At 43.3% G+C, this 9,631-nt stretch overlaps 2 protein-coding genes across 2 annotated transcripts; one reads left to right on the forward strand and one right to left on the reverse strand.

Moving 5' to 3' along the window:
• Nucleotides 1–69: 69 nt before the first annotated feature.
• Nucleotides 70–2,039, reverse strand: LOC100693920 (transcription factor jun-D). The gene has a single exon (XM_003437759.5). The coding sequence runs from the start codon at nt 1,748–1,750 to the stop codon at nt 806–808; it is 945 nt and encodes a 314-aa protein (XP_003437807.1). The 5' UTR covers nt 1,751–2,039; the 3' UTR covers nt 70–805.
• Nucleotides 2,040–3,915: 1,876 nt separating this feature from the next.
• LOC100693123 (pyroglutamyl-peptidase 1) lies at nt 3,916–7,470 on the forward strand. The gene is made up of 5 exons (XM_003438001.5): nt 3,916–4,053; nt 4,518–4,570; nt 4,955–5,071; nt 6,102–6,334; nt 6,778–7,470. The coding sequence occupies exons 1-5, from the start codon at nt 4,023–4,025 to the stop codon at nt 6,986–6,988; spliced, it is 645 nt and encodes a 214-aa protein (XP_003438049.1). The 5' UTR covers nt 3,916–4,022; the 3' UTR covers nt 6,989–7,470.
• Nucleotides 7,471–9,631: the final 2,161 nt, after the last annotated feature.

Consider the following 9,631-nt stretch of genomic DNA (forward strand, 5'->3'; position numbering starts at 1 on the left):
AGAAAAGATGTCGTGTAAGTTTAAACTGTAATCAGCAGGCTGTCTTCTTATTAAGAAACAAAACGTTTGAGCTGTAGTAATGTAGTGAATTTAATAATGTCTGGTAGACTCGTTCATTACACATGATACATGGAGTTTCTCAGCACATACACATACATTCATGGAAGTTTGGCAAGTAGAAGTACAAGAGTAGCCATCATAAAGGAAAGTACAAAGGTTACTGTACACAGAAGCGACAAGACATGCAGTGTTCATTTTTCCAAAAAAACAAAACAATGAAATAAGACCATATGTAAAATAAGAAATGTTTCAGTAAATAAAATATAGATATTTGTCATTTCTAAGTGCTTGTAAACAAGTAAGGCATTATATTACACAGTGGATGACAGCACTTGGTGACACCCCGGTGTTTTGGTTGCGCCCACGTTGAGATTGTCCAGCTTACACACAAATAAGTGCCACACCAGTTCAGTGGATTGCACTTTGCTACATGGCTTTCCCAGAATAAGGACATCAAAGTCAGTCTGTTTGCTGCAAAACACTGCAAGCTGTAGTCCCCACCAGCTTTCGTTTTCCAGTTGACCTGCAGCTCTTATCGAGGCCTGTTCACTTCCGTGTAAACGTCTCTGTTTATGTTTCCCAACCATAGCCGGGAGGATGCATCCACACTGGCTTCGCATTAAGCGTCTCATGAAAGGGATTTTCTGTTACACGGGGCACAAATGTTCTTTATAATGCAGGCCTGTATCCTCGGGCCACATTTGTAGCTGTAATAAACATCAATTAAAGAGCACCATTATTGGAATTAATAAGCCTGGACCTGGTTTGGTAAAAGCTGGCACCCGCTGCTAACATGGTTCATCACCTTCTGCTTCAGCTGGGCCACTTGCTCCCTGAGCACGCTGGCTGTGGAGGCCAGCTCGGTGTTCTGCGTTTTCAGGGTCTTGACCTTGTCCTCAAGCCGAGAGATCCTCTCCAGCTTTCTCTTGCGACATTTGGAGGCGGCTATCCTGTTGCGCAGCTTCTTTCTCTCCGCCTTGATGCGCTCTTGGTTGTCCATGTCGATGGGGGACAGAGGAGGACTCTCCCCGAAGCTCTGCATGTCCGGCACGGTCTGAGGTTCGTCCTTCAAAGTGCCGACAGACTGGAGTCGTGACAGAGCGGCCGCAGCGACCGCCTGTTGCTGCGCGGTAGCCAAATGAGACGGCGGCGGCGGGAAGGGAATGGTGTCCGTGGAATAGTTGATGGTGGTGGCTCCGAGCGGACTGGCCGCGTAGCCGTTCAGCGTAGTGTACACAGGGAGGTCTGATGCCTGAAGGCTGGCAGAGCCGGCTGCGCTGGATGATCCGAGGAGCTCCAGTCTGTCCACAGAGACGCACCCCGTCTCGCTCAGCTGGTTCTGCTTGTGAAGATCCTCCAGCGCCTTGACGAAACCTTCCGCGAATTCCTGCTCGTCACTGGCTGACTTCGGGTAAAGGAACTGGGAAGTCGGGTTGGTGGTGGTGGCGGTGGTGACTAGACCGTTGGACTGGATAATAAGTCGCTCTAGGTCCGGAGAGGTTAGTTTCAGGAGTCCTAAGTCTGAGGAGTTGAGAAGTCCGTCTGCGTCCCGGAGCGGGTTAGATTTGAGTTCGGAGTTCTGATTGTCTAGGTTCAGATTAATCTCCTTCTTCATCATCGTGTTCTGGGAATAGATACCGGAGACCGTCGAAGTATTCACCACGGTGCCTGTGTAGAGGCTTGTTTCCATTCTACACCCTCATAAGAGGGAGTGTTGAGCGTTAGGCATTAACGTTTGTTCAACAGTCACATCCAAACATGAGGAAATCAGCTGACTCTTACTTGGTGTAATCCGGTCTCCTTATCTCCTTTCTCGTCTTATCACTCAGTCGACCACTTCAGCTAAGCTGTTGTGCCTGTTGGGGCTCTGATGTGCCTCTATATGATATGGTCTTTTCCCGATGGCACGACTGCTATGCGCAGCGCCAGACCTCGCTCGCTTTCTAGCCCTAAAAATTCCATTATGTCACTCCAGAGCGCGGAGATTGGCCCAAAATGACGTTGGTTTCCGGTTCAATTTGAATAAGGGGCAGAGCCGGCCTTTATCGCCATGGAGACATTAGGTAAACTCCAAACAGTGCAATGCATTGTGGTTTGATGTCATAGCATAAAAAAGCTCAGGGTCGCCAGAAGTGAGCAGAGACTGGGCGGGGAAGGTGTGAGGGGCGAAGGCCAAGGAAAGGGAGAAGAGCGCAGCAGGCTCTGCTGAAAATGTTCCTCCAGCTCAGTCAAAAGAAGGTTTTTAATAGATAAAAATTAATAGAAAAGTGGAAGCAGAGCAGGCTTGCTATCTCGTTGTGTTGGTTAAAGCTTAAATTCAGATTACAACGTTATTTATTAATCAGACTGTGATTAGACCTGATTAGAGGCTCGGAGATCACGGTTAACTTTCATGCAAACCAGACTTAAGATGAGGTATTATGTCTCATGGTGTTCTTGGTTAAACTGAGCATAAACGAGAAAGGGGAAGGAAACGTTGAAAGTAAATGGAGGAAACCAGTGTGCACTGTGATTGAAAGTAACTTGTGGAAAGGTTAATGCCCTTACATGTCCATCAGTGGCTGCTGGAAAACAAACTCTATGTAGGGTGTTTTGCTGAGGTCTCCAAAGCCGCCTGTATTTGTTCAACAAAAATGCGTGCAGCTACTTTGCAATTATAATACTATTTTTTTTTAACCCACATGAAATGACTCATATGGCTGGCGAATGTACTTCAGCCCCCCCAGCCTCATAGAACAGAGGGGGATAAATAGGGAGACGTATGAGAGACAAATACAGCATCCTTGCAGTACAGTATATCAGCGAGTTGAGACCCTGCTGTCGAGCAAAACATTGTTATTCCGCCCACCCCTCAGCGGTGACGTCAACAGCCCGTCTGCATCAGCACCAGAGCAGAGAGGGCATCGTTAGTTTCCGTGGCAACAGAGACACGGTGAGTGACGCAGGCAAGACTGAAAGAAAGGTGAATGAGTTGAGGCGGGAGAAAAAGAGAGGGAGGGGCGGGGTAGCGACTGCAGTGCAGGTTGTGTAGGGGGTCCGTGGATTTGTCCTGTGCGTGTGGGTGTTTGATATGGAGATCAGTACTGTAGCCACAGCGCCAGTAACATGAATGAGATACATCTTGTGAAGCATTCACTTTATAATGTTTCCAACACCTATGGAGAGCGCATTTTCTTCATTGTGCCAGCCACACAGGATGCAGTGTCCAGAATGTGTGAGTCATTTCACAACCCAGGGGTGTGGACCGCACAGTGTAGCGAGAATGAAAAAAGAAGGGCTGTTCCTGCAAGGCAAAATTAGATTAGCCGTGACTTTCTAACAACAAACTGAGAAGAAAGCTTGTCCTCTACACTCAGGTAACCGACTGTGTCAGAGGTTGTGTAAGTCACGGAGAAGTGTCCTTTGACTTTGACTCTCTGGGGAGAAAGGCTCTGCAACACCCTGTGCCACTCACCGTGCGTCTGAGCAGCTCCACCGGAGCCGCTGGTTGGGGGTTAAATGTTCACTTTGGGGCTGGCAAGAAACCCTCCCTCTCTCCAAAAAAATAGACAGGGTGTTCATGTTTGTTATTCCCTTCAACTGAAACTTCTCTAACTTTAAATCTATAAATAGAAAACAGATGCTTGGCTTTCATTTTCAGTATTCCCGTGGCTCGAATTGCACTGTCTTTCATTAAAACGCATTAAAAAATGATTGTTGTCAGCTCCCTCCTGTCTCTGATTTATTTCCCGATTAAAGGGAGGAAAAATAATCCACAAATCCCCCCTTTTATGTCTAGTATGAGCTGCTGCGGAGAGAGTGAGATGCATGTCCAAACAATAGATGGCAGTATTATCCATACACGTCTTGTGTGCCGTTTCCTTTCAGCTGTGAATAAGAAGAAGACAGTACAAAGCGCAGACAATCCTGGGGTCCTTGTTAGTGCTCATTTAACACAGCTCCAGTCACATTAACCGAGGACAATGGCCAGTAAGAAGAAAATAGTAGTCACAGGTGAGAGCTCTTGATTGGTCAGAGGACTCGAGATGTGCACAGTGTGTCTGCAAGTCTTTTTTTTTTTTTGCAGTGCTGTTATATCTCAGAGTTCTTTATGTCTGAGGTGCACAGTTACTATTGCACTTGAGCTGTTGTAAATACATCATGAATGGATGATGGCTCTGCTTTCAAAGTTAACGCGCTGCAGAGAGTAATGTCGCTGTCGGGGATAAAAGATTTTGTCTCCTGGCTTTGATAATGTCAAAGAAATCACTCCGTTTCTCTTCACTGTGTCACGTGCTTGTACTGCAATTAATTTTTAACTTGAAGTAACCTTTACACTTTAAATGAAGAGTCCCCTTTTTAACATCGGTCCTGTACCTGCTCTCCATTAAAGATAAGCACTCTAGCTGTCTCTGTTGTTTGCCTCGCCACAGATGTGGTTAATTAGTTGGGGGTTTTTTTATTTGTTTTTTCTGCAGGGTTTGGGCCATTTGCTGAGCATGCCGTGAACGCCAGCTGGGTTGCAGTACAGGTAATCAGAGATTAATGATTAAGATAACGGTTTAATTTATCTCCAAAGTTGGGGAAGTCCTGCACTGAAGCACCGGATGCCTCAATAAAATGCAACAAATGAATACAAAAGAACACCATATACACTGGCCAATTAAATCTAAAAAGGGCCAGATCAGAGGCTATAATAGCCTGGCTCCAGCTTGACCAGGACCCTGAATTGAATAAGTGTAAATTTGTAATGAATGTATACGGTAAAATGGTTCAGTAAATTCACCAAAGGGCTTGTTATACATACAGCACGAAGCTGTGGATGAAAGGGTCTGTCACTTTGTGCTCATGTTGGTTTATTGCCTGTAAAGCAAATTGCAATTATCTTGTACATAAACATTGGGTGTGTTCACAGGAGCTGGAGCAGTTAGGACTGGGCGAGGCAGTAGATCTGTATGTGTGTGAGGTGCCTGTTGAATACCAGGCTGTTAAGCTCCTACTACCATCTCTGTGGAAAGGGCGTAAGCCACAGGTATTCAAAGAAATACACACTATTTTACAGATGGAGTTTTGTATGCATGTAGTACTATGCAAAAGTCTTGAGCCACTCCTCATTTCTTTACATTTTGCTAGGAAAACTGGAAATGAGTGTAGTGATTTAATTGAAACATGTGAAAGCACAGTATGCAAGGCAAAAACACTGTTTGTGTAGTTTTAACGTGACTACCTTTATTCTTCAACACAGCCTGAACTCTCCTAGGCAAGTGTTCTTGTTGGTTATTTCTTCAGGAATAGTTTTCCAAGCATTTTCTTTGAATGTTGGCTGCCTTTTGTTCCAGTCTTTATCAAGATGATCACACACTGTTTCAATAATGTTGCGGGCTCTGCGGAGGCCAGTCCATGACTGTGGCCATACGCTTTCCAGATGGTATTGAAATTTTGATTAGACTTGAATCATAGCAGAGCGTCCACCTTTTTACAGGCTGTAGACTCTCACTGTTGAACCTCTCTCCTGGCCTTCTCCATACTGACAATGATTTGAACCAAACATTTCAAAGAATGGTTTCTTGACAGCTATTTCTGATGCGGCTTCAGTAACAGTATATGGATCATTTCAATCAATTTTTTTTTGCCCTGCTGCTTTGAGCCTCCCCTTCTCTGCTGTCCTCAAAATTTGCACACCATGCAGAGAACTAGTGGGTTTTTTGTTTTTGGCTAATAGCTCTGTGGGAATCACCTTGTTGGTGCAAAAGTGCTTTTTATGCCTGTCAGCTGTCATCATTGGTGCATATACAGAAATCGAAACAGTAGTTCTTGTGACAGGCCTCTAGTAAATAAAGTGCCAAAATTTAAAATTTGGTGCTTTGCCAAGTGGTCTGAGTTAGTTCATCAGGAAATGGTCAGTGAAAAAGCAGTCAATGTTCAAAGAAAGTCTGGAGAACTATTACTCAAGGGGACTTTAAAATATGAGAAGTTTCCTTGCTGGAAGCAAAAGACTTTTGCAAAGTATGCAGTAAATGCCCTAATGAACCAGTGTCTCCTGTTTGATTTCCTGTGAACAGTTGGTGGTGCATGTCGGTGTTTCCGGATTAGCCACCACAGTCACTCTTGAACAGTGCGCTCATAATAAGGGCTACACACGTCCAGACAACTGCAGCTTCTGCCCGTACTCCCAGTGCTGCGTGGTGAACGGCCCGGATTGCATAAAATCAATCCTAGACATGGATACAATCTGTAAAAGGGTCAATGACGCTGGCATTGGCATCACTGTGTCCACTTCTGAGGATGCCGGAAGGTTCGTGATGCTTTTGAAAATGTTTCATAAATAACTCAGCTGCACACCCGTATATGGGTGGCTGCCTTTTGTAGCAAAGGAACACAATAAGATATCTTTCAAAGTAAATGGTACCATACAGTTAGCAAACATACAGTGTGTTTGCACAGCTTTTGTTTACACGTCTGTTCTAAATGCTGCAGTCGGGCCCAACAGACAGAATCCATAGCTGATAACAAGGTCTGATAAGTGTGTGTGCTTTGTCTCCTCTCAAAATAAAGGCACATGCAGACATTAATCTATTTAAATGCTTAAAGCCGATGTTGAAAACTGCAGTCGGGGATACCTCCATTACTGCAGAGTTGGCACACAGCCTTTGAGTGTATCTCCCATCAGTTCCTCCTCTTGACTTTTGCTACAGAGTGCAATTATTTCTAACATCCATCTACTTTGGCCCCTGGCAGGTACCTGTGTGACTACACTTACTACACATCTCTGCACCTGGGGAAGGGCCGTGCTGCTTTTGTCCATGTGCCTCCTCTAGGAAGGCCCTACAGCGGCAAGGAACTGGGTAGGGGCCTCCAGGCTGTCATACAGGAAATGCTGAAACTGCTGGAGGGGAGTCCCAGTGAGGAGGCGCAAAAAGGCACTAAGGACAGCAGTGATAAGCCTTAACAAAAGCTTGACCACTTTTGACTGACTTACAATATGAGGGCACGCACAACTGTCCAAGATGGGCCACTGGCTTGTAATGTTTTCATCTAAGGGAAGCTGTGTGGCTCCCAAACCTGCGACATCCAGTGCCAGCTGTGGACCTGGAGCTGCAGAAAATGAGGGCTTGATATTGACATTTGTTTGTCACATTTGTGCCTCACCTGGGTGTGGTGTCTTAGAAATATTATGGCTCTAACACTCCCGACTAGGTTGGTGTCTGGAAATTGTCATTCCCCTGTCGCTTTGCACTTCACCCACAGAAATGTGATGACTTTCAAAATGTGAACCTGGAAAAAATTGTTAATCTCAGGGAATATATTGCAAATGCAATTAGTAATAACTAATGTGATTAACTTAATTTGTCTGTCCTGTGTATGTATGGTAGGATTGCAAAGGAAAACGAATGGAACACTGTGTATAATTAAAAAAGGCTTCATACAGACTTGGTCTTGTCCTTGTTGATCTGAAATCTTTGGTCAGATTATTTATGAACTTGAAATGTCTCTTTTATTCTCACTTGCAAACTTTTAGACAGATCTTGATGTCAGTCATTAAATTCGCCATTTCCCTTATGCCGTTCCTCAACAACTGTTCATCCGTCTCTGTACAGCCACTTGAAATTCCGAAAAGTTTTAGGCCTGCAGTTTATCTTGAGACAGTGAAGTGTACTCGGTGAAACGATTAACTACTTCGTCACCTGTGCTGTCACGCTGAATTCTTTCATAGCTGACGTAGTCTCGGATTCCTGTGATGCTCGGCTGAGTTACGGTAATGCTGGGCGTGATTAAACAGACCTGCTGAACTTGTTCTGACCTGATGGATTGGGGGAAGGTGGAGAAAGCTCATGATTACAAACAACCTGCTCCTAGAATTCTTACTAATGCACTTTAAAAAAAAAAAAAAAAACCCAAAAAACCTGTTACTGATGTAAAACAGGTGTCAAACATGAGGCACGAGGGCCAGAATCAGCCTGGCAAGGGCTCCAGTACAGTCTACTGGGCATTTTACAGCTTGTCCTACTGATGAAGACATCACTTACAGCTGTTCATTTCACACAAAAGTAATAATTAAATGACAGAATTTCCTTTTTGTCACCATCTACAGCAGAAAGTTCGTTCTTTTACAATGTGTCCATAGTAAAAATCAATAAATAGGACATTTTTTGATAATTAAAACTTTTCTGCTTTATATTTACAGGACAGTGTGGGCAATAAGCAACCATAATTTGTTTTGGGGCTTTAATTTCCTACAATTAAAGCCCAAAGAGTCATGCTGACTAATTTATTTTGTTAAACAGAGCTGCATTTCTTTATCATGTTGTAAAACTGAGACATACTGTTAAAATTGCTCTCGTTTTCCTTATATTGAGATAACACAGGGATTAAATGTATGGTTGAACTTATTTACACTGAGTTTTCACAGTTGGCACTATTATGACAAAAGTGGACTGCATGTAGCCCCCAATGTAAAATCGTTAAAATACCACAGCACGAGAAAGTGCAAGGATTTATGTGAACCTCATGAATGCCATAACCTGGTTGGACCTCATAGCAATATATTAGTAACTGATAAAGTACAACAGTGTGTATTAAAACCCTATATTTAATTTAATATAGAAAAAAAAAACTATCTGATGTTGCAAATGACACGTTTTTATTGTTGCTTGAAAAATACTCACCTGGTGGAGGAACTACAAACTGTGTTATTTGGTAAAATGAAATGGTTCAAACAATTCAAGAATCATTCCTGATGTAAAACAGCAAACATTATACCTACCTCAGCATTTTGCCTGCTTCCTTTTTTAAAGAATGGCTGTTTGACAACTGATACCATTTCTGATGAGGCTTCAGTGAACAACAGATGGATCAGCTAAAAGGTCAGATACATCTCCCAGATCCTGTGTAAGGTCTTCACTGAATCTCTTCCTGTTTCTTAAGGACGTGACTTTCAGATAATGTTCATTTGCTGTAGGTACTGTTTTAGGCCTGCCACCTTTTTCCTCCACATGCTCAGTTTTCCCAGGCTTTTTTAAGGAAACACTGCACCCCAGGCAGAAACTGTGCCAAGTTTTTAGCTTATGGCTCTCTGGGAATCTCCTTGATGCAAGAGGATTTTATGCCCGTCAAACTATGCTGTTGACATGTTTATAGATTAAACTACAGGAATGGGAACAAATGATGTGTTTTTGCAACAGGCTGCAATTGACAAAGAGTCTAAAGACACAATTTAAAACTGGTTCTTTACCAAGTTGTCTGTTATGTACAGACAACACAGGTCTATCCTTAGATTAGAATCATTCTTTTGTTTGAATGGTTAATGTGTAGCTTAAAACAGAAAAAAACATCCTGTGAAAATGGTCAGGTACAATGACGAGACTGAAAATGAGCGAAAAAGCAGCAAATGTCCAAAGGAAAACTTTCTAAGACCTTCAAAAAACTGGAGAACTGTTACTCTAGAGCACTTTAAACATTACAAGAAACTCTGGTTCATTCAAAGCAGAACATAAAGAAATGAGGAGTGGCTCAAGACTTTTGCACAGCACTGTACTATACCAGTACTCTTACAACGTCTCATCCTGTTTAAAACAATGCAATGTTTTATGAT

The sequence above is a fragment of the Oreochromis niloticus genome, linkage group LG18 (genome assembly GCF_001858045.2).
Source record: "Oreochromis niloticus isolate F11D_XX linkage group LG18, O_niloticus_UMD_NMBU, whole genome shotgun sequence".
Classification (NCBI taxonomy): Eukaryota; Metazoa; Chordata; class Actinopteri; order Cichliformes; family Cichlidae; genus Oreochromis; species Oreochromis niloticus.